At 43.8% G+C, this 26346-nt stretch overlaps 12 protein-coding genes across 12 annotated transcripts; 6 read left to right on the top strand and 6 right to left on the bottom strand.

Moving 5' to 3' along the window:
- Positions 1–674: 674 nt before the first annotated feature.
- EAF02_000326 (uncharacterized protein) lies at positions 675–2207 on the top strand (the record flags this gene model as incomplete). Its single annotated transcript, XM_038896374.1, has 4 exons — positions 675–853; positions 950–1288; positions 1355–2109; positions 2161–2207. 4 exons carry the CDS (start codon positions 675–677, stop codon positions 2205–2207), a joined length of 1320 nt encoding a protein of 439 aa, XP_038763233.1.
- A 680-nt stretch (positions 2208–2887) lies between these two features.
- Positions 2888–5035, top strand: EAF02_000325 (uncharacterized protein; the record flags this gene model as incomplete). Its single annotated transcript, XM_038896373.1, has 5 exons — positions 2888–3154; positions 3223–3608; positions 3692–4086; positions 4345–4676; positions 4769–5035. The coding sequence occupies 5 exons, from the start codon at positions 2888–2890 to the stop codon at positions 5033–5035; spliced, it is 1647 nt and encodes a 548-aa protein (XP_038763232.1).
- Positions 5036–5843: 808 nt separating this feature from the next.
- Positions 5844–7927, bottom strand: EAF02_000324 (uncharacterized protein; the record flags this gene model as incomplete). Its single annotated transcript, XM_038896372.1, has 2 exons — positions 5844–7312; positions 7360–7927. 2 exons carry the CDS (start codon positions 7925–7927, stop codon positions 5844–5846), a joined length of 2037 nt encoding a protein of 678 aa, XP_038763231.1.
- Positions 7928–8295: 368 nt separating this feature from the next.
- EAF02_000323 (uncharacterized protein) lies at positions 8296–10673 on the bottom strand. Its single transcript, XM_038896371.1, has 6 exons — positions 10431–10673; positions 10220–10290; positions 9672–10122; positions 9254–9364; positions 9066–9193; positions 8296–8971 (listed from the first exon to the last, which is right to left on the bottom strand). Exons 3-6 carry the CDS (start codon positions 9823–9825, stop codon positions 8750–8752), a joined length of 615 nt encoding a protein of 204 aa, XP_038763230.1. The 5' UTR covers positions 9826–10122; positions 10220–10290; positions 10431–10673; the 3' UTR covers positions 8296–8749.
- A 2490-nt stretch (positions 10674–13163) lies between these two features.
- Positions 13164–13755, bottom strand: EAF02_000322 (uncharacterized protein; the record flags this gene model as incomplete). The annotated part of the gene is made up of 4 exons (XM_038896370.1): positions 13164–13196; positions 13259–13451; positions 13584–13674; positions 13722–13755. The coding sequence occupies 4 exons, from the start codon at positions 13753–13755 to the stop codon at positions 13164–13166; spliced, it is 351 nt and encodes a 116-aa protein (XP_038763229.1).
- A 275-nt stretch (positions 13756–14030) lies between these two features.
- Positions 14031–14640, top strand: EAF02_000321 (uncharacterized protein; the record flags this gene model as incomplete). The annotated part of the gene is made up of 2 exons (XM_038896369.1): positions 14031–14067; positions 14161–14640. 2 exons carry the CDS (start codon positions 14031–14033, stop codon positions 14367–14369), a joined length of 246 nt encoding a protein of 81 aa, XP_038763228.1. The 3' UTR covers positions 14370–14640.
- A 96-nt stretch (positions 14641–14736) lies between these two features.
- EAF02_000320 (uncharacterized protein) lies at positions 14737–15175 on the bottom strand (the record flags this gene model as incomplete). Its single annotated transcript, XM_038896368.1, has 3 exons — positions 14737–14881; positions 14953–15119; positions 15173–15175. 3 exons carry the CDS (start codon positions 15173–15175, stop codon positions 14737–14739), a joined length of 315 nt encoding a protein of 104 aa, XP_038763227.1.
- A 331-nt stretch (positions 15176–15506) lies between these two features.
- On the top strand, positions 15507–16128 carry EAF02_000319 (uncharacterized protein; the record flags this gene model as incomplete). The annotated part of the gene is made up of 3 exons (XM_038896367.1): positions 15507–15782; positions 15898–16019; positions 16074–16128. The coding sequence occupies 3 exons, from the start codon at positions 15507–15509 to the stop codon at positions 16126–16128; spliced, it is 453 nt and encodes a 150-aa protein (XP_038763226.1).
- A 209-nt stretch (positions 16129–16337) lies between these two features.
- Positions 16338–17504, bottom strand: EAF02_000318 (uncharacterized protein; the record flags this gene model as incomplete). The annotated part of the gene is made up of 3 exons (XM_038896366.1): positions 16338–17153; positions 17204–17287; positions 17334–17504. The coding sequence occupies 3 exons, from the start codon at positions 17502–17504 to the stop codon at positions 16338–16340; spliced, it is 1071 nt and encodes a 356-aa protein (XP_038763225.1).
- A 1236-nt stretch (positions 17505–18740) lies between these two features.
- EAF02_000317 (uncharacterized protein) lies at positions 18741–19875 on the top strand (the record flags this gene model as incomplete). Its single annotated transcript, XM_038896365.1, has 3 exons — positions 18741–18889; positions 18937–19035; positions 19092–19875. The coding sequence occupies 3 exons, from the start codon at positions 18741–18743 to the stop codon at positions 19615–19617; spliced, it is 774 nt and encodes a 257-aa protein (XP_038763224.1). The 3' UTR covers positions 19618–19875.
- EAF02_000316 (uncharacterized protein) lies at positions 19876–20911 on the bottom strand (the record flags this gene model as incomplete). Its single annotated transcript, XM_038896364.1, has 2 exons — positions 19876–20609; positions 20663–20911. 2 exons carry the CDS (start codon positions 20909–20911, stop codon positions 19977–19979), a joined length of 882 nt encoding a protein of 293 aa, XP_038763223.1. The 3' UTR covers positions 19876–19976.
- Positions 20912–22514: 1603 nt separating this feature from the next.
- EAF02_000315 (uncharacterized protein) lies at positions 22515–23115 on the top strand (the record flags this gene model as incomplete). The annotated part of the gene is made up of 2 exons (XM_038896363.1): positions 22515–22675; positions 22728–23115. The coding sequence occupies 2 exons, from the start codon at positions 22515–22517 to the stop codon at positions 23113–23115; spliced, it is 549 nt and encodes a 182-aa protein (XP_038763222.1).
- Positions 23116–26346: the final 3231 nt, after the last annotated feature.

Here is a 26346-nt window from a genome sequence, read left to right as displayed (position 1 = left end):
ATCTTTATCTTCTTCCGCTGATTTATACTTTAGGTAGGTATGGTGGTATAGCAGACAAGCTTATCTAATTGCCCCTCCCCCACCACTAATAATACGGAGTAAGTTCAGAGTTCATCCACATCCACATCTACATCCACTTCCACTTCCATCCATTTATTGACATGACTGACGGTCGACCGTTGTAGCTAGGTAGGCAATTAATTCACTTCTTTCAATTCTTTCAACGCCTACTCACTCCATATCAATATCTACAACTTGGGTCAAACTTCCATCTGTTCAGCTTAACAATCATTCTTCGTCTTTGCGAAGATCTATCGTTATTTCCACTTCACGTTCTACATACAGTCTACCGACAGTTTACTCAGATACTATGCGCCTATCTACTTTCTGATTTACCCATCCAGCTGAATTGGAACACCACCACAACTAATCATCCACTTCCAAGGTAGTCGAAACAACGCCACAAAGGGACGTCGTGGTTTCGTGCTTTCGTGGTTCTGTGATTTGCGAAACCAGAAAAAAAAAGAGGTGTGGTAGCACGAAGCGGGAAGCCTTGATCATATTCAAGAGCGGGGCTGATATCTTTCAGTCCTATCTTTACCACCTTTTACTTAAGGTCATCTCACTTTCTAGTATACACTTGTGGCTATCCTAAAAAACAAACCTTGGGAACAATGGCTGCACAATCAGGAAATCCTCGAACGAATCGAGGAGAGACTTCTCTTGATGCGGCAATGCGAGCGCCTTCTACTACTACTCCAGATGTCGTCGTTCTCAATTTTGTGGACGAAGATGTAAAGGTCAGAGAAGTGGCAGATCCTAAAAAGGATCTTTGGGTGTCTAGTGTCGATGGGTATGTTACATCTATCATCTCTTGCGATTCTGTTTGGAATGCACATCAGTCTCTCAGAAATCGCAAACAACCCATGCTGATTTAATGATTACTTAGTCGCTATTCATCACCGATGATACCGATCCGTGTCGGACCTCATGCCCAAACCTTTTATGTTCACCGCGATATACTCACCAAATCGGAATACTTCAGAAAGGCGTTGGATGGAGGGTTCAAAGAAGCCCAAGATCAAGCTCTTGATTTACCCGAGGAAAATCCCACGCTGTTCGAGTTTGTCATCGCGTTCCTCTATGAGTCAAAGTACTCTCCATTGCGTCCTGTCGCAGAAATCCTCGTCGTCGAACCGGAAAAGGGTAAAGGAAAAGAACAGAACGAAGATGGAAATGCTTCGGGTAGTGATGATGGATCAGACAGTGGAACCGCAAGCGATGAAAGGTAGAATCCCCTGCTAAATTTTCGAAACCTCTATGAGATCTTGTTACTAAATGCTCAAAGTGCCAGAAGTCGGAGAAGACGCGAAACTCGTCGCAGACGTCAAGAGCGAGCCTGGGAACAAAGACAACGAAAGGAATCTGGACGTCATCGGCCGGATTGCAATTGTGCTCAATGTACCGTAGAAACCTTTGGTCCAACCTGCTGGAACTGTGGCGTAACGAGAAGAATACCTCCACCCAGAAATCGTTGGATGAATGGTCTCCCACCACCACCTCAGCCAATGCCGGTCGTCATGGGTCGTAATGGTTATCCTCAGGCTCCTGGCCCTAGAGATCGTAGAAGAGGCTCTCGAAACAATGCTTTGGATGAGCCTCCTGTAGAGGAGAGAATGTCTCAAGAAGATTTGAGAACATGGTCAATTGCGTATTCTATAAGCGTCGATGTTTACGTTTGCGCCGAGAGATATCTCATGCAGGACTTCAAAAACTGTATATCCGCATTCATCGTAAACAATTTCGAAGTTGCTGGATCAGATGCTGCACTACCTTCGGTCTTGAAATCATGTAAAACTTTATATGATGGTGTAAGCTCAATGGATCCTCTGCTCAAAAAAGTCTTTGCTAGAGTTGGTTTCTTGCAAGCTAGATTGTGGAAGAAGTATCCAGAGGAAACCTCAAATTTCTTCATGGACAATCCGGAACTATCGACGCTAATTCTTAAGGAAATGGCAGAGAGGAGAGAGGAGGATGTCAAAGATGATTTGCCTGCCATGGATCGCCCTCCATTGCCACCTTTGCCAAGAGAAGACATAATAATGCAAGGTCCGAGACGTCGAAATTATGGTCCAATGCCTTATCACTAACTTTGACAAGACTACAGACCGCAAAGGGCACCACAACGATGGTACCATATAACCTAACATATTCTCATGCATATACATCACGATATGCATCATTTTTCCTTTTATTTATGGGATCAAGGATCACGATGGAGCAAGGGCTCACGTTTCCATTTTTTTTAGCGGTTTTTTCTCATCTGGGATACTTGGGAATGGAGCTTTGGGATACCTTGCATAATGATGCGCATCTTCTCCTTATACCCTCAGCGTTTATGAAAGCAAAGGCTATTGGGGAGGACAGGAGTTTGAGGACAGGTCTTGGTCTTGATCACGTTTACCAGCATTAACTTTATTTAGCACGGAAAAATACACATTTCGGTGTAGCAAAGCCCGATATTTTAATCCATGGATGCAGTTGTGATGCGATATGATGATTGATATGTACCTAGGTATTAGGCAATATATTTTACGTCTTTCTATTGGTCGCTTATTTCACTTAAAAAGTGTATGTGGCATCCTGGTCGGATTCTTCCGAGCTCTTTTCCCCCAGATCTGCATAACCCCGCCATTTAACATCTCTCTTCATTCAAAAAGTGTCTTCAATTAGGAATCAAGTTTGTATGCATTCATTGACTAGGTAGGTAGGTATGGATGAACGACACTTGAAGTATCTGGGTATATAAAGGTTGTAAGTGCCAAGGAAATTGAAGGTTGAAGTTATCATCCATTACATTTCCATGATCGTTTTGGTTGCTTTCAAGATGGATTTAACCTCACTTCAATCCGTTTTACTTTCATTATTCGTCTTTCCCTTTCTTGTAATTGCACAAAATATCACAGCATCTCTAGATTATGGCACATTCCAAGGTGCATACTCATCTACATATAACATAACCTATTATCAGAAAATCCCCTTTGCAGCACCCCCAACTGGGAACAATAGGTTTAGAGGCCCACAGCCTCCTCTTCCTATCACAAATGGAACCTATAACTCCATTCAAACATTTCCCGCTTGTCCTCAAAAAGGTGTAAGCACTTTATCCCCATAGTCATGCTACATATCCGGTCAATTTAAGTCTGACATGACCAAATGTAGAATGTTGGATCAGAGGACTGTCTTTACTTATCCCTCTACTCTCGCCCATGGACGTCCAATCAGCCACTCCGACCAGTCATGGTAGTTTTCTTCGGGGGCGGATTCATTCAAGGCGGTGGTTCGCTGGCAGTTCCCCCTTCGGCCTATCCCGTTCTCAATGTCTCTGCTCAGAATGATATACTCTTCGTATACCCCAACTATCGTGTCAATACATTTGGATTTCTCCCAGGAAAAGAGATTGCCGAAGATGAAAATTCAGATCTAAATCCTGGATTGCTGGATCAGAGAGCCGTTCTTGAGTGGGTAAATAAGTATATCGATCAGTTTGGCGGAGACAAAGATAATGTGGGCATTTGGGGGCAAAGCGCAGGAGCGGGCAGTGTGGTGTTTGTTACTCCTTTTTACTACCTCTAGAGCAATCCCTCTTATATGCTCAATGTATGTATTGACTAACGACAATCTCATACAGCGCACAAGTCCTCGCCACTTCCGGGGAAACCACTCCACCCCTCTTTAATCGTGCTCTCGCTTCCTCTCCTTTCTGGCCCAAATCATACACCTACGATGCTCCCCAAGCTCAATCCATTTACGATACCATGACGGACCTGACAAACTGCACTGGCGCTATCAATGGCACTCTACAGTGTTTGAAATCTCTAGAATGGGAGGTTCTGGCCGAAGCCGCGCTAGTTGTTGCGGCGAGTCATACTTGGAATACTAGTAGTTATACGTGGGCGCCAGTTATTGATGGGAAGTTCCTGAAGAAAACTTTGAGTGAAGCGACGGTCAATGCGAAGGGTGGCAGAGGCGGCAAAGGGGAAATCGCTATTACAGGGGGATGGGGCATGTATAATGCGCATGAAGGTAAAATGTGTTTCTTTTTCGGTCAGAATGGTGAAAGTCGAGTATTATGTTGAATACTGGGCTGGTTTGATACCGTAAATTTGCTCCTTGTGCGTCGAGAGATAACTTACTCCGTCTGAAATTCTATGATTCTCCCGGTAGTTTTTGGGATGTTGAAGAGTTTTTTGAGAAGAAATATTCCTTTAGAGTTTCATTACACATGCAACAAAAATCACCCCTCTCAACTGCAAAACCGAACCACTAACATCTCCCAACCAGGCGAAAACTTCGTTCCCTCCGGTCTTCAAAACGCCACGGACACCGGTACACCACCCTTCAACTCCACCATCGCCTCCTTCAACGTCTGGCTCGCCGGCTACCTCCCCTCATTTTCCAAATCCCAGCTCGATGCCGTGCGCGCCCTATACCCTCTTTCCGGCACTGCAGAGACCTTTCCCGCCTACAACACCACGTACGAGCGAGCAGGACTTATATATCGAGACTCGGTATTGGCATGTCCGGCTCTGTGGACGAGCAAGGCGGCGAGTGGACGCGGATGGATGGGAGAATATACGATCCGTCCCGCGAGACATGGAAGCGATACCATCTATGTAAATCCACCTCCTTCCATCTTTTTCCCTCCCCATTTTCCTTCTCCTCCCCCCTCGTAATATTCTCAACCCTCTCTAACTACTTCAACCAGTGGAACCAAGTCAACGCGGTCCAAAAATCGCAACCGCTCATCTATCAAGGCTACGCCGGAGCATTCGCCTCCTTCATGGCAACCGGAAACCCCAACAAACACAAGCTGACAAATGCATCGGAGCCGGGCGTGCCAGAAGTCACTACCGGAAGGGAATATGTAATTGCGAGTGATGGGTTCGCAAATGTGGGGATTGATGTGGGGAGATACAGCTTGGAGGCAAGGTGTAAATTTTGGGCTAGTGTTGCGGGAAGTGTGCCGATTTAGAGTGAGGGGAGGATTGTAGGATATTAGTGATGGCGTGTTTGGTTGAGCCATGTACTGGAGTCTTGTATGTCTTGTGATTGAATATTAGGTTGTTCGCATGGATATTGTGGAACTTATGCACACCCGGTCTATTATTACTTACCTAGGTGCCTACATGCTTTGTAGTATGTTTCTCGTAGGTCAGCATATCTTCCTCGCAGTTCTAGTGCCAGGCATCAAAGGCGATAAACACCCAACGAGGATTTAGGTAGTGCAAGAATACGGATAGTTAGTCAAGGAAGTCTAATCACGGCGGTCATCAAAATGAAACGGACATGTTGTAAACGTTCTTTTATCTATATATGCTCTATCCGGACGTTCCATTTCTCACAGGGAAACTTAATAGCCCAACCTAATGTAGGTATCTGCTAGTTCATGAGCGGCTAGCAATACCTAACTCTATGTGCAAGATCGCGATGACTGAGACGAATTGAATAGCAAGCAAGTCTACAATCATAACTTGTGCACCATTGACTAATTCCCACGCAAAATCGCCGGGTCTCCCAACCTTTTTGAATCCCGTGTAACAATCCGTTTATGTAGGAATTTCCCTCCCCCAAAAAAGAATGAACGCCAACAATACCGACGCCAGACTTTTCTCAACCCAATCATAAAACGCCCACTTGTCTGTATTCCCCGCCCGAAACCTTCGCTGAAAGAGTCATGTGTGTACCCGATAATCTCCTTATGATGAAACTCCGAATAGCATATACGTAGTCAAAACTCCCTGTTTCAAAAATGGCATTGTATCAAACTCCAAAATGAAACCTTAATCTTCCGCTTCTTCGTCAGTCGCCGTATCATCGTCTTCAGGCGCATTCTCATCCTCCTCATCCTCCTCCTCATCTCCACTACTATCATCATCACTCTCATCTTTGTTTAGTCCTGGAATGCCTTGCCATTGTACATAGTCATCCTCAATCCACTTCTTTGACACAGGTAATTGATATGGATCAAAAGGAAAGTAAGCATCCAATTGGTGCCAGCTGTCATTGCTTGCACCATTACCCGAGTCCCGCAATGCACCATTTCCAATTGCACTCGAGAACTGACTTAAACGAATACGTTTGTTGGTCTCTAGCAAAGGATATACGTACATAAATCGTAGATGATGTGCGATTTTGGCGAATTCGGAAACAATGGGCGGGGAACAGATTTTAAGAGGGTTGAGTTTGGAGTAAATAGCACGAGAGAGTGTCTCTTTGATGCCTGTTGTCCAGACGAGATCTTGCCCAATGAATGCTGTAGGGTCATCGTCATCAAATACCTCGGAGGAATCTATAAGATCTCGCCAGCGGAAGCAAAAGATATAAAGTAGTGCTTGTGTCATAGCATAAAAAGTGCCATATTTCTTTAGATCGGGCCCCCGACAAGTAAGTTCATTTTCCGTGCGAATGTGATCCAGATTGCTCCCGATGAGCTCGAAAACGGTCCGAACCACTTGAGGCTCAACGTGTGCGCCTCGCGCCACAAAGCTAGCGAGATAGGCCGCGGAAGATTGTCGAAGGACAGCGGGTCTGCCAGGTTGGAAAGCTAGTTGCACGCAGGTTCCGGCAAATTGATCGATAAGATGTTCAGACTTTTGTGCAAAGTGGAAGAGGAGGAATTGTGTGTGTCTAGATCTATATGTAGGTAGAATGATATTGGCGAAATGTCCTAGTAAAGTCTCGAACATATTTGCGGCCTCTATGCTATTTGGGTCTGTGAAATAAGGGTCGTAGATAGCAAATAAGCGGTCCAGTATTGCATCCATTTTCTCGACACTTTCTTGAATTTCTTTGGCACGTTTTGCTTGGTCTCCACTTTCATCATCGCTATTAATTGATTCGGCGTCGCTATCGTCGGAATCATCTGCGTCATCATCATCTTCTTCTTCCTGGTCAGAAGGATTCATAGCGAGACCTTGAACAATAGCACCTGCGACCTCATCGTCCACGTCGTCCAAGTCGACCTGCATTTGTACATCAATTTTGACCAGTCTGTCTGTGATGAGAGCGAAAACATCCGACTTCAATTCGGGAGCATACTCCAGGAGACGAACGAGATTGTTAATATATGTGACATGTACTCTCTTTGATTCATCGGCGAAGGGAAACTTGGTTGAAAGGATGGGCGAGAGTGTAGCGCTGGCGGAGGGGACCAATCTAAGAAGGTATCTCAGTGCAAAATGAACTCTCGAAGAAAGTATATCGCGACTAACATCTGGGCAGCCAGGAAGACGCCCACTCGATACTCGTACTGTATCCAGGTTAGCAGAGCTTGGGAGAATGAGGGGGGTAACATGCCTCCAGTAAAGTTATCAACGAGCGTTCCTAGCACCAGCCCGACATACGCTCCCTGTGCGCTAACCAAGTTTCCCAGAAACTGAGCATACGCCTTGACGAATCCCTCTTCTCTGCCCATCCAGTCGCACTTCAATATGGCCTTAACTAGCCCGTTGCAATCCTTATTCAATAGTGATGCATAGCCAGTAAGCGCTAGCAGATATGTTTTCGCCTCATCGTTTGAACCAGTATCCTCTCTCTCGTCACCTTCAGTCTGCGCAAATACTTCTTTAATGCTATCGTACTTTTCGCTGTCGCCTTTGCCATGTGCCTCTATTGCCCGCTTGACCTCCACTCTGATACTTTCTAAACTCCTACCCTTTGCGACATACTCCTCTAGAACCTTTTCTTCGACCTTGGGATTGAAAGATACTCTCGCTCGTTTCGGATTTGGCACTTCTAAATCGTCATCCAGATCTGCATCTTGAGCTTTTCTTATCGTGCCTGACATGGTAGTTTTTAAAAGTGGTTTGCTACCAGTGGTGATAGGTATTGAGGGTTTTGAGGGTTTTGAGGTAAGAGATACCATATTGCAAGAACTTGCAGTGGACAATTAGAGTGTGTTGAGACCATTAATAGTATTAGAAAAATAATTGTTGTGTTAAGAAGAACTATGTTGTGTTAGAAGCAAGGCTACAATTGGTGATGGTAGTTTTTGCTCGTGTGCTTTTCCGAGGTAAGCCAAAAAAATATTTTAGATCTACATAGTCACATGATGGACCCAGCTTTGCCCCTCCCTCCCCACAAACTACTTAGTGTACTTAGTACGAGTATAGTATGTATATTTACTGTGGACATCAAAGGTTCAAATTAGTCTTATCAATGCTTGTTACTGTAATAGTGAATCAATACAGGATATTCAAATCTTTAGTTCACTGCAAGAACACTCCATGGATCAAAGTTGAAAACTAACAGGTGCTACAAAAGGGACATATGCACATGTTGATGGTATCATTATGTTCATTTTCCCTTGATATACAAGCCATAGGATGTGTGGTATTATTCTAGCAATATGATGTGGGGCTGTTGAACCTACATCTGATGCTGTCCTTACTGCCAATGCCATTCGTCCATCTCTGAGCTTTCATGAGACCGAACCCCCTGAGGTTATCGGCTTCTTGCTCTCACGAGCCAAGAAATCTAATAAAGCATCAAAAAAACACCCCTTACTTTTGACCCCATCCTTTGTACAAGCAATTTGGATATCTCGAAAGTGGCCCATTAGCACCCGCCCAATTCCTCCCTTCCCAACACCTTTGCATATAGTTGATACATTCTTGCAATGTAGATCTTTCGCCCGTAAAATTCATCGATCACCCGATATAGTCAATTTGAATCCAAAACAAAACACCTAATAACCTTCTCCACCAGTAGCACCATTGTGACCACCACCATAAACATAAGCACCGCTATCGTGTTCTGCTTCTACCTGTTGACCAGCAAGAACATTATTAGCACCCTCTGCTCCGACAGGGAACGTTGCCGAGGTGGCATTTGCAGTAGTGGCTCCAGAAGGTGGTCCGAAACCAGAGCTACCTGGTCGATTTTGGTTATCTCCTCGAGTCGATTGTTGCTAAAAATTTCCGTTAGTCTTGTACATGATTGACCCAGTAAGCATGAATCATAGGTAAATGCTCAAGGATATTTTTTCAAGTGACTTGACTCACTTCTCGATATTTTGATAGGTAAATTTTGAGTGCTTCGGCATAATTTTCGAATCCCAAGGAGGTCATGGCGAACAGAATGTCTTCTCCATTGACAGTCTTGCGCTTCTCTTGATGACATTTCTCAGAAGCTGTGATAGGACAATTAGAACAGTACAAAAATTCATCTCGAATTTCGGACCGAGACATACCTTCGCTTGTGATGAAAGAGATGAATTCGCTGACACATTCTTGCATGCACTCTTTGGCCTCTTTTGCAATCTTTGCATTTTCTGGTAGAGCCGTCTTCATGATACGTGCAACTGGCGCAAAGTTACGAATGTTAGCTTCTGAATGACCAAGATCATATTTTTCTTCCCTTGAGGCGCCTCGCGTCTCCGGTGATTGAGAAGATGAAGTGTGAGACATGATAGGATGTATGATCACAGTGACACCGCTAGATTGAAACGTTTGTACTCCAAGCTCTTAACTGGTCCAAAGGCGAGGACATGCGCGTGTAATTAGTGTGATCAACGAAGCGATACCATTCACCATAAACTTCGATATGGGTAATCACACAAGATTCAATTCAAGATGGTGAATGACTGAAAAAAGAAATCATCAACTAACCATTTGCTATAGGGAGCCATCTATCTTGTTCTTTGACTTCAAACTCGTAGCCTCCAGGAGCGTGTGGATCCGTATGTTCATTCATTTGTGCATCCGTGTCATCTGGCGAGACTCCTTGTTCAACGTCCGTTTCCTTTGGAGGGGAATTGGACATGATGTATTTGGGTAGGTGCAGGTGTCGGATAGCCGCTTCCTCAAAATTCCTTGGTTGCCACGTCGGCCGTATGATGTGTAGGACACGTCGTAAAGCCTTGCGATCTCGCAGTTATGCGTATCTGCGTGTTGACTTGCGTTGACCCTCGAGCAGACAGCCTTCTTTTCCCAATGTGCTTACTCTACCTAGTTGGATGTTGGCGGAAAAACGCAAGTGAATGGGGGGGGGTACGCCTCCGTATGAAACTAGGGTCCTTTGAAAGGGTATCACTTTCTGGGCTGAGCTGCAGGTATCCTACTGCCATAAATCGCGTCAGAGGGTTTACAAAAAATTCGGGGATAGAAGGGTGGGTAGAGAATCTTTTGGGTATGAAATTGTAAAGAAGCTTACCCACTTTCGTTCGAGGTCGGAGATATTCAAAGACTTCCTGCACGAAAGCGCCTTGTGTCTCTCTGTTTATGGAATCTGCAAGACAATAAATAAATGATGCGCGTGGGAGGGAGAGATAGAAACGTGGGGTTTAATGGATGAAGGAAGGAATGAGAGAGTGATAGAGAAGGATTATTTTGAATGGATGTTGAGTGTTTTGTAATTGAGGTACCTACCTAGTATGTATGAAAGAGGTGGTAGTAATGGGTTGTTGGTACGGGATGGTATGGATGTAGCTTTTTTTGGTTGGATGTTTGAACCAAAAAGTACGATCTGGTGGATGTAGCAAATTGTAAGCTGGAGGTTAGATACAAGATAGGTTGTGGTTGTGGTTGTGACCTTTGACCTTTGACCTTATCCTTATCCTTATAAGGTTCCAAATGGAAGGAGCTATGATTGTAGAATAGCTAGCTCCGAGGCTCTTTCTTTTTTAGGGTCCTTTCATGGCCCGTACGCACATTGAATCACAGCACAACGACCGAAAAAAGAAAAGGCAAAGTGTGGCGGATAAGGCATACCGAGTAGTATCTGGAAGGTCCACGGTATCTAGGGATGGACTTCTGACAGAGCAAAGGGAAAGGACGGACGGTACAAAGCTTGAGATACAGCTCAGCTGGTAAGATGCAATTCAATTCAATTCAATTCAATCCAATTCAGCCCAATTCCTTCCAATTCCTATGATTCAAAGGTAGAATCAAGCAAGATCCAATAAATTGTCAATTTTTCCACCCTGTGTACAACCCCTAGGTAGATGGATAGAAACCGTAGCCATTACACCTTCTCGAGTTCTGAAGTTTGAATCACGCAATACTACCTAGTTTACCTAACTAGGACCTACTTTCTCTACAGCAGAACTTCCCTTACCGTCGATCCATAGAATGAAAGTTCGGCAGTGACCCATTGAACTCTCTTTATGGATGGATCTTGGGGAGAATATTCCATAGATACATACGAAAACACGATATGTAGGTGGTAGTATCTTACTTGGGTACTCAGGCTGTAGGTGCAAGCGTGAGTGTAAGTGTATCAAGTATAACAAGTGAGTGTACTTGTATCTAGTGTTATGTGCTAGGTAGCTATAAAGGAGGTAAGGGGTGCTGTTTAGATTGGATCTGTAACACCATTGAGCTGTGAAGCTTTAGGTACCTAGTATACATTCGATAGATACCTACCTAGCTGGAGGTAGGTAATAACAAGTGATGCTCTGAGTAGGTATGTGTGCTTCTCAGCAAGACAATAAATTTATACTGATTTCAGTATCGTATCTAGGTTAGGTAGGTTCTTTCTGGCTGAGCGTGATTGTGATGTAATTTCAATGTACAACGCCCCAAAATTGTTTATCGTGAACGCCCCAAAAAAACATCCTGATGTAAGTTAATCTTACCTCGAACTCTGAATGGTCGACGCAAAAGTTGATCGAGCTTCCAGACGTCAGGTACAAGACGCAAGGCTTGGGATCGGCTTGGGGATTTTCTCGGAAAACGGTAAGATATGTGAATGGAGGAATTCAACTTCTCTGCCATCATTCTCTACTGTCCAATGAATAAATGAAGCTTCAAGAAAAATTGTCATTGGGCATCACTCATTCAAACAGAATTGGAAATAAGTGCACTGATTCGGGATCGAGTGATTGTGCCCTTCACCCTCCAATAGCTACTATTATTCATATGCAATAAGTAATTGCTATTCACTCAAGTGACCAATACTTTTCAAGATATATGCAGCCTATCAACTGCACATCCCATCACATCCCGTCCTCAGTCGACCGATGAAGCATTGTTTGCTTGTCGACCATCCCTCCTTTTGGAATAGCATCCTATGAAATGCACTGCATCTGTGCATTGATATCACCAATACTTTGACACTTTTGCTCCCACAGCTTGGTATTACGTGATGTCACGTCCGAGGCGTGGGTTTAAATCCATGGTTAAGAAGACGATGATGGAGAAAGCATCTATGATGTTATCTACGGAGGTCCTTGTGGAAGCCTTGTTCTGTTACTTTTGCTTTGTCACGGAGTTGTTTCATAGACGTTGTTGAGCAGGTACGATTGCACGTGTACGCAGCAGGAGAAGGCCACATAGGATTGCTCCACATTCGCAACACAGTATCAGCTTTTTGTAGGGGATATTCGATCACTATGATGTGGATGAGCAGGGAAGGTTACCCGGAGATGAGTATATCACGAAGCTCGTTGTCACCGTTGTATCGATTCTGCAAATGGACATCATATCCGTCTCTGTGCAAAAGCATTATGTTCGTCATCCATTAACAAAATACGAGATGAACCATAATCATCCTGCTTCAAACCCCCACAACCGATATCATTTCTGCAGATGCAGGGTTCTGGTCAGCCTGACGGTGATTGAACAACACACCGCGCTTCTCATGCGAACTTAGCCAAAAATATGAACGTCTCGGGTCCTCTCATTCCTGACAGCCCTTTATGATTGGGCATCAAAGACATCAATTCGAGGCGTTCTCGTTGGGCCTTGAGACGCGAGCCGCCGTGATAATATAGGACTCAGGCTCGAACTGGCAGGAGTACTGGTTGTTATACAGCGCATCAGAACTACCAGTAATCTGGATATTTTTGGTCTAGACGTTTTGATTCATCCACCGATTTACGAGCAATCCAATGTTACTATAACGTTGTACAAACTCTCGTGATGCACATAAGAATATCACAACCTTCGGGGTAACTCAGTAAGGAGAATCATTTTGACAAGTCGAGATCTTGGGCATGAATGCTTCCCCGCGTATGTCATATTTGCTTCCCCGTTATGCAAAAGAATAGCCTGGCAAGCCCTTGCCTCATTGACTGCCTTATGAGCCAAAGTAGATTTTTACCCATCTTTGTTGTTGATGCAACGCCCATACTCCAATATATGTGACAAATGCTGACGCTTTCACTGCTGCACGACCTGGATATTGTTCTTCTTCTGTGTAACAACACTCGTCAGCAAATAATTTCCATCGAGCCGAGGAATCGACTCTTCCATACCTTCCACTTCTCCATTTCCAACTGTTTGCTATTGTATTGCTTGACCAAATCCTCCAAGACTTTCCGTAGACCTTCCGAATTTGTCTTTAAAGCCGGCACCACATCCTTTACCGTCCGCTCAACTAACACGCCATTTATCATTCGAAAACACTTTCGGTCACCAGGAAGAGGTTCAAGTGTTTCGAGAACAAGTCTGTTTGAATAAGGACGGTGAGCATAAGGCTTTCAAGCGGTGAGAATTTGAATCTCCAAGCATGTCTTGTATGTGATAACCGGAAGATGATTGATCTCTACGAGACGGGGGTAAAATAAGCCTGGGACTCACTTGTGCTCCTCTGCTTCTGTCTCTACATCACCAATCTTCGAGGCTATTTGCTGCAGACCATTTTTGTAATTTGTGTACTGGTTTTGGAGCTCTGATAAAGTGTCAGTTGATAGTTCCGATGTGTAATGAGGTACGTACCTTGCTGCTTGCGCGCCGTAATTTGTTGCGCCATATTTTAAAAATAAGACTTTGGAATAACTAGAAAGTTATCGTTCCTTTCAATCTCAAAGATGGTTAGGAGTTTGAGTCGAAGAGTAAATGAATATTGGAGTACAGTATTATATCTATCGTATTAGAAAGATGAGCGCGGGGCATCCACTAAAATTAATACTGCCACTTTCACCGCTTAGAATTGTCCCGAATACTTTTGAACGATCTCAAATGTCATAATTTGTTACCCAAAACAAACATCGATCTGGGATTCCACAATCAAGAAGAAGTTTCAAGATGCATCCCCATTTATGGACCAAAGATAATTCTGCAGGTACTATATTCAACCTCTTACTCCCTTGCGAACTCTACATATGCATTTGGAAAAGCTCATCAGACCATTTCGACAATCTCTAATATTCAGTAGCTTGCGAAGAAGTCATGGCAGCTTTGGATGAATGCCATGCCAGAGGATTCCTGTGGAAATGTATGGGAATGTGCAACGATAAAAAGACAGCAGTAAACAAGTGTCTAAGGGCGCAACGACTGGCACGAACAGCGGCGAACCGAGAAGCCGCAAAAGTCAAGAACGAGAAAATCAAAGCGAAATGGGCAGAGATAGATGAGGCTTCATAAGGGTATAAGTCTGATTTCACAGATACGTCTCAGGGATTGGGTCATGGGGGAAGGGCGTTGGTTTACGATAGAGGGGGCGTTGGATGTCATTCAATCTTGAATCATATCGGCATTACATTTCGGGACAAGACGTTTGCCACGATGATACAAATGGATCGACTTGATAAGAGGGAGGTGTGTCGGATATGGAGTAGGTGCTATATTAAGTGTCTGTACTTCGCGGATGAGACCATATCAAGAACTCAACTCAACTCAACCATTATAAACATCTACAGTGAAAGGCTTTGGAAATATTTTAATTATTGAAGTAGAACATCACACCCAATTTGATCAATTTTGGAACACGCCTGGCCTGGTATACCATTTTTCACTTTCGCGCTCTGAATGCATTTCCGAAGGTGAATAGTCCGTACAAGGCGAGTAGACTTAAACCCGCTGGCAAAGGTTTTTGACTGCGAATTGCTCTTGGAATGGAAGAGCCTGCAAGAACAACAGATGCGAGAAGAGCGAGTCTAAAAAAACAATATAAGCTTTGGAACAAAGGTAAATGGTTAGATATACACGATGGAGCAAAAAGACATACTCAACGCCATAAGACAGGCGGCTTTGGATACGATAACCACCCAATAGGTACAAGGATCCAACAGTGAGACCTGCGGCGACAGATGGAATACTTCCAGTCCTGACATAACCCATCGTTCCACCGCCCGCAGTGAGTGCACCAAGAATATATGCTGGCAATTCGATTCCCTAGGCACCGTCAATAAACTGTATATGTTCAAGGAGTAGATTCATGAACCCACCATATTTGCGATTTGTTCTTGAATTAGATTGAGATTGAGATTGATTGATGAGACGTTTCCTATGATTCGATACTATTCGGTAATTCTGTGATATCTTATTTAGTATTACAAAGCTAAAGCGATTGAATGACGGAAGCTACCCCTCGGCTCTGCCCCCATGCAGAGACCCCTGCAAACGCTAGCACCATCCCCATAGTAATCGCATCAAGCTTCGTGGCCTTCGAGCTCTAAGCCAAAATTCACAATTCACAACCACAACCTTCACACTTTTCCAATTACACCACGAATTTCACGATCTTTCCTTCCCACGCACACGATCTTTTGATTCTGAACAATGGCGCCGAAGAAGAACGCTGCGGCTGCTGCGGCCATCGCACCACCCACCACACAAACCACAACTACCACAACTACTATCCCGTCCTCTACACCCATTAAGATACCCTCCAAATCCTCTTCGCAAAATCAATCGCCTCAACAAGTAGCCATCGGCATCTGGCAAAACTACCTCAATAAAACACCACAGAGAACGAAGTTGATCGACGTGTTCATGTCATTTTTGGTTGTAGTGGGGGTACTACAATTTGTCTACTGTATCTTGGCTGGCAACTACGTAAGTACCATATTGTACTTTGGATATGGGTCGTATGGAAGGAACATATGGGGATCAATGGGAAACGATGTGCGTGTGGATAGTGGAAGGACATGTGCTAACACAATCGCGATAGCCATTCAATGCATTTCTTTCTGGATTCTCGGCAACTGTAGGACAATTCGTTCTCACGGCTTCATTACGCATACAGACGAACGAGGAGAACAAGGCAGAATTTAACTCCGTCTCTCCAGAGAGGTATATATTTCTCATTTATTGATGAATCGGGGGTACTGCTAACAATATAAACAGGGCTTTTTGCAGATTACGTTTTTGGAAGTTTGATTCTACATTTCTTTTGCGTTAACTTCATCAATTAGATGTGTGAATTTCAAGAGAGCGTTGATGCAGCGTGGGAAGACAGATTTTGCAGGGACTGTAGGATTACCAAAAGCTGGGGAGGAATATATTCCCATTATTATGAATTATAAGGGTGTTTTTGTTTTTGTTTTTCAAGTCACATATACACATAAAATGTGGAATTATTGGCTATACATTTAGTGCTATCTCGGACAGTTAATCAACACCACTATCATATGGATCTTTCGTCTCTGTGGATATTGGACTGGGCGTCGGGCTTGCGGCTTTGGGTGTCCCGCTCCTTGGAGGGCCTCCTGCTTTAGGAGGTGGAGGCACACCACCACTTTTCGTGCTCGGCGCATGATCTAACTCTCTACTCTTTTTCTCTCCCTCCATGAAATAGTCATCCATGAAGTTATTCGGATTGTGCCCGTGTTTCTTCTCTTTCTTCCTTGCTGGTGTCGTGGTTACTGGGGCCGCAAGTTGCGCTGGTACCAGAAATTCACCTGGCTCTTGTGCCACCGCAGCTGGCACAAAAACTTGACCTGCATTGCCTTCGCTCCCCATCTTCTCCCGAGGTTCCTCATTCGAAAACCTCGCGCTCTCTCCTTCAAATAATGTTTCTCCTGGTCCAGCAACAGGCTCGCTCAGCGGAGCTGGCAATCTATGTAACGCTCCATATCCCAAAGTACAACCCAGAGCTCCATCTCCACCCCAGTCTCTACTCGGGTGGATAGTGATTTCCCTTGTAACGTTGTATTCATTATTGTAGATGTAAAGTCGTAATGGTCGCCCGATGTGATCCTCGACTAATTCGCCCAATCCACTCTCTCCGTGTAAAACCCCCTCAGGTGTGCCGAGAATATAATCGCTGTAAGGAAGGAGGCCCGCGAGGTCGGCAGGAGAGTTTGCAGGTACGTCTAAGATATGCCATATATTTGAAACGGTGGAGAGAGATGTCCATTGAAGGGTCAGGCCTAAGGATGGAGTATTAGAAGAAACGGGAATGTGGATAGTTCGAGTACGTTGGCCCTAAATTTGTTAGTTTGTCGAATGTGAACGAATCGCGAGGGGGTTTATGCCTTTGCGCTCCAGAGACCAAGAGTTACTGAACTTCCCGCACAATTGCGTACTTCTTGAGCAAACAGATTTGCATCAGAATCGTCCTAAATCTAATCAGCTATGCCAATGGTATTAGATAAGAGAACGCACGATCATTCGTCCATTAATTCCGACAATAAAATCAAACCAAGGTTCAACAGCCAGTTCTGGGGTCTTGTTCCTAAGAACTTGGAATCCAAATGCGGCATGGTTGTCCCGGTTCTGGTGAGCGGGAGAGTCCGAATCTAATCGGGAAATAAAGCGATTCAAAGCGTTGAACATATTGAAATGGAAAGTCCTTGAAAGTGTTATTTATTGAAGCTCTGGAGAGACTCAGTCAACACATTGGAGACGTGTTGTTCTCAAGGTGCAACCCTTGCTTTCACCATCAGCCTTGCAGCTACAGTATGGCCCAAGCTTCTTTCACCTTGTTTGCAAATTGCATGTGGTGTGGAAGGCTACCACCACAAATTTCAATCATTCACTTCATCCTTTTGAAGTTTCCAAGAGGAAATGGATGGTGTAGTATTCCACTCAATGTATGTGTTCATTATGTTTGAAACATTAAATCATGTGCCCTAAAGTCACTGACCATATCTAGATAGTACCTGTGTTACTCGAGTACTTATTGTTCTCTACCATCTTCTTCTCTTCGTTTGGTTCAGCAAGGTTGAATCTGAAGGATCCACACGTGAAAAAGAAAAGTTCTTATATGGGTGATAAAAGAATTTCATTTTTGGAAAAAGAAATACAAGATCTATTCGTTTCTGCTGCTGGATGCCATCGACCAGATCTTGAATTGTCCTAAAGTACTCGTTCCCCATACGTACAGACACGACAACAGAAAGAGAAGAATCGTCGATCTTTAGAAGGTATACTACCTCCACCAGCACCTCTTTCATTACCTCATCCTGAGACATCATTTTGTCACTCAAATTCTGGAAGACGTCTCCAAGTGATTATCAGACAAGGACCTGGTGTTGTCTTAAGCAGCGCAGTTCATTTTGAAATTGGTGCCAGAGGGAAACCAATATCACCTTCATTAAGAAGCGCGACTGGCACGAGCTCTAGTTTGAGAATTCTCGGGTCTGGTAGTGCTTTCCAAGAAATCAAACAGGTCTCCCGACACAGAATTCAATCAGTCAGCCTCTTGAAGTCACGAGGTTCAAATCAACAAGTAGATACTGTCAGATCACCAATTTCTAAATTTCGTCCTCGTCAGACTAGCATTGTAACTTTCACTCCTGCATCCCAAAATCGGACCTACTCGCCTTTGTCTGACCAAAGAATAGTGCTTCATTTTCCGGCTATACTGCAAGCCATTCGGTGTCAGAGTAGTAGGAAGCGAGCGAATCTTGCAATTTTGAAAGAGCTGTTGAACAGCGCGAGAACTTTAGTGAGTACGACTCTAAGCTTACACACTCGGCCCACGGATTCCTGTTCTAACAATAGCTTCTTCAACAAAGTCCATAAGGAGAATTGAATCAAGGTCCAATTCCAGCTTAGGAATCTTTAACAATGGTCGTCAATAGCAGCAAGTCGTTTGGACATGCAGCCGCGAACGAATATGAAGAGAACCAAGATGACGACATCCCCGCCCAATTTGAATTAGACGAGAATTGTACACATTACACCTCCTTGAAAGAAGTGCCCTGGGATCTACATAAGTAGGTTTGCATGTCATGATGTAATTTTCATTCAACTGACATTTTAGATACTGGCAGCAGCGTTATAGCGTGTTCTCACTCTACGACAATGGTATCTATATGACAGACGATGCTTGGTTCGGCGTTACCCCTGAACCAGTAGCTACGTGCGTCTCCCTTATTACACGCGCACCTGTTCGTATACATCACTGACTGTACGCAGTCAAATCGCTCAGGACTATGCCTCTTCTACATCGCCCACAAAGACAACTATAATTGATCTGTTCGCTGGCGCTGGCGGCAACTCCATCGCATTCGCTCTCTCCAACCGTTGGGCCCATGTCATAGCCATTGAGAAGGATCCCTCGGTTATCGCCTGCGCTGAAAACAATGCCTACGTCTATGGTGCTACAAACATAACTTGGGTTAATGGAGACTGTTTCGAGTACCTCAAGACCCACGCCTCTTCTATTAATCCTTCAGAAACTGTCATTTTCGCATCCCCACCGTGGGGAGGTCCTGGCTATACCTCTGAAAATATTTTCGATCTGAGTACTATGCAACCATATTCTGTGCAGTATATTCACGAGGCATGTAAGGCAATGGATACAGCATTGTATCTTCCACGAACCAGCGACCTTAGACAAATCTCTGCATTGTTGCCCGATGGAAAGAAGGTTGAGCTTGTGCAATATTGCATGGAGGGAGCGAGTAAGGCGCTAGTGGCGTATATCCCAGCCATTCAATGATAACGATTTGATCGGTTTGATGAAGACTTCGGAGATCCGGGTGGAGCTGCAAGTCGAGATGCCTTGAAGCCTGAGGGCTGAGGGCTGCAGCATACATGCGGTCTATCATGTGGGGATGGTACAAATTTTTGTTGCATATCGGAAATTCCTGAGGCAAATGGTGGGAGAAGACTTGGCCACATGAGCAAAATGTCGAAATATGCAGATGGCATCAAGTGGCTTATAATATAAATCTATACATATGGAAAAGAAGATAGCTATCTCTAGTATTTCAAGGGCTTGGTTCAAACCAATTCAAACTTCACATTTTATCACATAACTTATATGTCCAAAATTACACAGTTTTTATACCCACAGCCTCATCTAACTAAGGTCCGATCACTTCCTGATGTCCTTGAGCTTTGTAACCCCTGCTGTAGCCTGGTCTGCATCGCTTCCAACATCGCTCTCTCTTCGTACTCCAATGGTAACCAGCTAGGTATAATAATGTGATGCTTGTCAATCTTGATTGTTCCTTCTTCGGAAATGTGTTGAATTTCGGCTGGCTGCTCCACTCCACTAGCACTTTCTGAAATCTTCTCGATGTCTTCTTCAGACCGACTGCTCAGCAAATGCGGCGTCCACCAGTATATGGGGAAAGTCCTCTGTATGTTATTCACGACACAAGCGATAGCAACCAGAAGCACGCTCCCTAACAGAACCAAAGGTATTAGATACCATCCTATCTGCGTGATCTCAGGTGACGTAGCAGCTAACAAAGCAGTGGCTCCAGCCGGTGGATGAATCGTGTTGGTCAAGCCCATCACAGCAGAAGCTACACCGACTGAAAGAGCACCAGCCAACCATCGTAGATTCTCAAATTCTGCACTATGTTCGAACAGTTTTGTTATGCCGACGCCGATGATGGAGGCGAGTAGTTGACCCAGTATTGCATTTCGTGGCTGGGCGAGAGGAGAATCAATTGTATTATATTCTAAAATTGCGGCAGCGCCCTATCATGACCGTTAGATATAACAAAACTCCATGGTAGCTTCTGGCAGTATACAAGACTTGCGATGACCAATGGGGTGCCACGTTCTTTGAAATATGGAAGTCGATATATATTTTCGACAATCGCAATGCCGCAGAAAGCGCCAATGAAAGCCCAAAACCAAACAACTAGACTACCAGTTCGAGACCTCGGCTTACTTCGATACCCAAGGAACCAGGAGATTGGCGTCGGGAGTATGTAAAGTCTAGGGGAAGGAATAATACGATTCAGATAATAATCTATATCGAAATCTAAGTTGGACATTGGTCCTAACTTTGGGCCAAGAACTTTGGCGGCTAAACAGAAAAGAAACTCTGAAGAGACCTCAGGGATTTGAATATATGTTTTACATACAAAGGAATACAAACCATGTATATAGTAAGAAGGGAATTAAGCATAAATCAAACGCAAGAGTCATACTAAAAAAATCAAACAAAGCAACAATTCACTCCCAACTATGACATAAGGGAAATCTTCCAAATCTCAACATCTCCGGTGAATAGAAGTTACACAGACGGAATCAATGCACAAGACTATTCACAAGTGAACGAAACGCATTGAATAAGGTAGGATCAAAGGAGCATTGGAGAACCGGAATCCGGGGTAGAAGCCAGGAAGAGGATTGACAAATATTAACAATATATCCACGATATTATGTCAGTCGGAACAACGCACGAGGGAACCTATAGGAAGCGTGAACACTCCGCGTCGCCATTGCACATGATGATTCAAGATGCCGAATTTGTGCGAGAAGAGTGTGTTGGTGCTTGCTGTTGCTGGTTGTTAAGTTTCGAAAGGAGACGCGATGACACATAGAAATACAAATTCACCAGTAGAATTGCTGATCTTTCGGGACTTTCGGTGCCTCAGGTTGTGTAGCTTCCGATGCTCCGACGATTGTACGGCCAAACAGCTCTAATAAGTAATCAAGATGTCTCGAGGATGTCTATGATTTATAAGTTAGCAGGTGAATCCCTATGTTTTGATGTTGGATTTAACTCGTACTTCGCTCGGTGTGTGGGTTCACCGGGAGTGCGGAGTGTACCAGTATGGTGGTCTAATTGATCGCTCCATGCTACTGTTCGTATTGCGGTATTTTTGGAAACGTCTAAAGATACCCTTGCAGCCGAGTTCTATGTTGCTCACTATTTTCATTTTCAGCACTTCAATAGCACGGTACCGATCATACATTATCGTGTGAAATTGCTTTGTCGTATTGCGTGTGAAGTCTTGCAAGCGCCGGCCCCACCGAATACCCACAGGTTAATTTAACTTGTACGAAGTACAAACGCTCGTGTAGAGTATTCCACACCCCACCTGTATTGGCCTGTTTATGCCGTTCCTTTTGCTACAGAAGCTTGCAGGAGTAGCGCTCTATCGGCTCTTTATGCATCGATCAAGTTGGATTATCGTGAATGTACTTTAGGTGTCGAGTACCGAGAACTCCCTACGCTTTTCACGGCATTTCTAGCCCACCCCATTTCTGTAGGATTTGGATAGGAAGTCAGTTCACAGCGATTTGACGTGAGGAATGTCTGGGCAAGACTGGGCATAGCCTTCATTGTGGATTAGACTACATTATAAATTCCTTCGTTTTTTGCGTAAATACGGTTCCTTAGACAGATGAATGTCATGGTATATAAAACTCTAAGCCTCGTCTATACATGAGAGTTCAACAACAAATTACAAGTATTTTGTCCCTTATATACATAGCCAAGTAAGACTCAGACATTTCTTCAATTCTCATACCTCCTCGTTCTACTCCCAACTTCAACTTTGACTCTCCACCTGATAAGTTAGCCATCGACTGTATCGCGGCAACGAGCCCATTCCGTCAACTCCCATTCTACCACTATCACCTGCCATAATGCACACTCCCACGGTCGTTTCATTTCTTTGTCTCTTTATGACCGCCATTGAAGCCATTGTTATACCCGCTGCGGATCAGATGAGAATATTTGTTGAAAATGTCGAGAAGATCGAAAATGTCGTCGCATATATTGGCGTCAGCGGTGTCAACCTTGGCTGGTAAAACATAGATATCCCCCCTCTCATCACCTAACCGACTAACATCCCAAAGTGTGATATCCGATGACAACTTCCCCGCCAAGTCCGAGATATCCAGTAACACTGGCATAGCAAATTGCTGGAATTGGAGCGACTCAGTCACAGATCTTGAAGTTACCTGGGGAGATTTTGATTGGATCAGTCTATACCGCGGCTCCGACTGTGATTCCAGCGAAAACATAACATACCTGAAGGACCATGTCGATGTAGTCGATGGGCAATCATGTCATTCGACAGATGTGGTGAGGGGCCGGGAATTCGTCAATTCACTTTCTAGTGGCTCAATACTGTTCGGAAGGGGTAGTGCACCTCTTAGTGATATGCTTGTGCTTCCGAAAGCCGCTCCATCTGTGGACTCTGTCACCAGCAGATTAGAGATGTTAAGAAATGGGGAACTGTAAACCCCAGTGGAAAATGTATTGTTCTGTGGTTGGTTCTATGGAGTTAAACGGCTGTGATACCCGGACGAAAGGAGTTGGTTCATTGAATATTCATCAATTATGCCTATTTTAAAACACTGCTTTCATTGCACTATTTTTCAATCATGAGATGAAGGAGAACGTGCGAAACCGTAGCTATCTTGCGATACCTACTAGGTAGTTGTCACTGCCATCTCCACAGCATGTGACGAAAACAGGCGAATACTTACTCCAATGTGGAAGTGCTTGCTTTATGGTAATAGGATACGAGCAATGTTTGTCTGTACATATTATCTGGTCTGTTGCATGAAGGAAAGGTAGGGGGCGGTTAAAAAATTGTGATCAAGTTTCAGTTCATGTTCAATATCAGATACATGCTGCTTGATCTATACGAATTCAGCATGATGTAGTATTCTCGCTTCTACAAAGCCGACGCAGCAAGCTCCTCGTCTTGCTTCGTGAATAATCTCCAGCTATTCATGACTACATCTATCTGAGTAGCATCTACATGCGATCGATCCTTTCTCTCCTTCTCCTTTCAACTCGGCTTGTCCATTTATGTTGTAAATTCAAAGCCATCACACTCGTTAGAACTCTCTACTTTGTCTCCTTCCTTGAAGGATGAAGACCCATTCTCCAAAATGACGAGACCTCACCGGGGTTTTACTGCCCCCTTCAAAAGACCTGTCTGTCTGTATATCAAGCAAACGACTCGCTGCTGTACTTTACTCTTTATTAGCCGTTTTAATCACCATCTTTGATTTCCGGTACTTCCGTGCTTTCAGCAACTCTTTATTCGGTTGTCTGTTCATCTATTCTGGTTTTACACGGACGATATGTAATGATTTGATCTTTTACGGGAAAAAGTAAAGTACTCCCATCTCTTTCTCCGGGCCAAGTTTATATTGATGGAGTCTTGAAAATTTTGACTGAGACGAGATACTCCGATCTGGTCATCATTGTTCATGAATATATTTATGGCTCGTTTCAGATCTTGAAGGTCTGCGTACCTAGCGAATAGATCTGGGAAAGGAGAGAGCACTACTAAACTTCGAAGTATATTGGTGTATTTTGAGATGAATGCTCTCTTCGTTTGATGGCATTTCGAGTACGAAAACAAGATCGAAGTTAAGCATGATCCAGATTTTAATTTTAAGTGCAATGATGCCGCCGATATTCACAAGTTCTAAGAGGAGATACCATGCTGGCTGATGTGCAGTTTCTTGAAACTCGCGCATTTTCTTTTCGAGAGAAGGATAGGATCGGAAAGAAAGAGCGAGCAATTGGAGAGGATGAAATATATTGATGACCTGAAATCGAAGAACGAGATCTGGAAGTGTTGATGTGATTGATCAAATCCAATCAACGGCCCCTGGTTTCTTAGACAGTGAATGAAAAAGGGTTGGTCAGTAGGGGAAATAAATGATGGCTGCAGCAGAAGGAGAATGCTTACCTTATTGATCTCAATATCGAATGAGCAAACTTAAGGTTAGAAGTCAGAATACACTTTTATAGCGACATGTATCAAATTGACTCACTGCAGGAGGGCGAATTTGATTTGGTTCAAAAGAATTCAAGGGAATGACAGTGGATACCTGGACTCACGAGCAAAACAAAACAACCAATCCATGAATCCAACGATGCTTCTCGGTCATTTTCTTTGTGCTATTCAAGGATTTGTATACAATGGTTAACTACAGGTGAATAAATGAGTTTATATGTTCTCAAAGGGCATGAATTGAAGTCAAGATCTGTCAAATTCGTCGGAGCGTCTCATCAGTCTATGCATCCACTTGTCGGCCGCCACGGCTCATGGTATAAGGTTGAGCTTGTACTTTGGATTTTAATAGCTCCAAATTGGCGATCTAAAGACTGAATATATACATCAAATAATCTATTGAAGATTAAATGCCATAATAATGAATGTGTTGAGGGAGGAGGATTGAAGGCTCGGCCGGGGAACGAGTAGCCGAATGATTGTCACCATCCGACAAAAGGGGAAGCGACACTGGGTTGATAAATGGTGGAGTGAAGTCTTTCCCAATCCAGTTCACTAGTAGCATCATTATAAACTTGCTCTATTTCAAACAACTCACACGTCTCATACGCAGCATGTGAGCTCGTCTTTGATTCTAACCTCACGCCCCTTGGGAAATTAATCTTGAATCCTCTCAATTTCCTCAACTCTTTTCTGAATTGGATATATCTATTACTTCCCCATGTAAAGAAAGATACTACAGATTTTGCTGTTTATGAAAATTCGAAACCATGGCCATCTTTTGAATTTGATCTCAAGGTAGCATAACTATCTAATCATAACAACAGAGCTTTTCAGCCAAAGATTCATTAAGAAGACATAGCTGTATACTATCAATGGTCTCTGTCATTAGAGGAAGACAGCGATCTAGAGGGTTTCACCAAGAAAAGATATGCTACTACCTACCTTCTATGGACGTCCAACAGGTTGCGTGAGCCTAGAATCAAAAAGATCCGATTGATGTAAGGAATTGATTCACTCCATACTCTTTCCGGAATCATCTCGACTTTATCCAAAAGGGTTTCACATATATGTTACATGCAGTACAGTATTTAATGCACTTACGACTTCCAGCCGTCCATGCAATTACAGTATACCCTACTAGCTGCCTGTATTGTACCACACAGAACGAGCTGCTAAATAATTGACTAGTATGGACTCGCAAGCACCAACATCATTCCAAAAAAAAAGATTCTACCAATTGGACCACTACCTTGACATTGTCAATCCATTGTCTGCTCAAACATAGATTAGAAACAAAAACGGGCATCGATGAAACATCTTTTACCTGCAATACCACCCAAACTTCCTTACCTATCTGCATATATCGTAACCCCTCGCATAATCATCAGTCAATCAGCGAACAAGCAATAAATCTCACATGTCATCAGCCAAGAAAACACCCGAGGAATGTAACTCTGCAATGTACCTCTCAATCATACATCGACAGTTATGTAAGGCACAGTCTTCTTCGACGTGGGTCAGATTTTAGATACCTAGCAGAGTCTGTAGTACGTACTCCTACCAGTTCCTTTCTTTTCTTTGCTTTACCCCGTTCAGACACATGCGAAACAACCAATGGCAGACGAGCATGGCGTGTGAATCGCGATATACATGGTTATCAAAGCGCGGAAACGGCACGGGAGTTTCCTTTCTGAGCCATTTTCACATAGAGA

Source organism: Botrytis sinoallii (assembly GCF_014898435.1).
Source record: "Botrytis sinoallii strain Bc 23 chromosome Unknown BSIN_001, whole genome shotgun sequence".
NCBI classification, from domain to species: domain Eukaryota; kingdom Fungi; phylum Ascomycota; class Leotiomycetes; order Helotiales; family Sclerotiniaceae; genus Botrytis; species Botrytis sinoallii.
The sequence above is the reverse complement of the archived record's forward strand: the minus strand, read 5'-3'. Positions and strand labels throughout refer to the sequence as shown.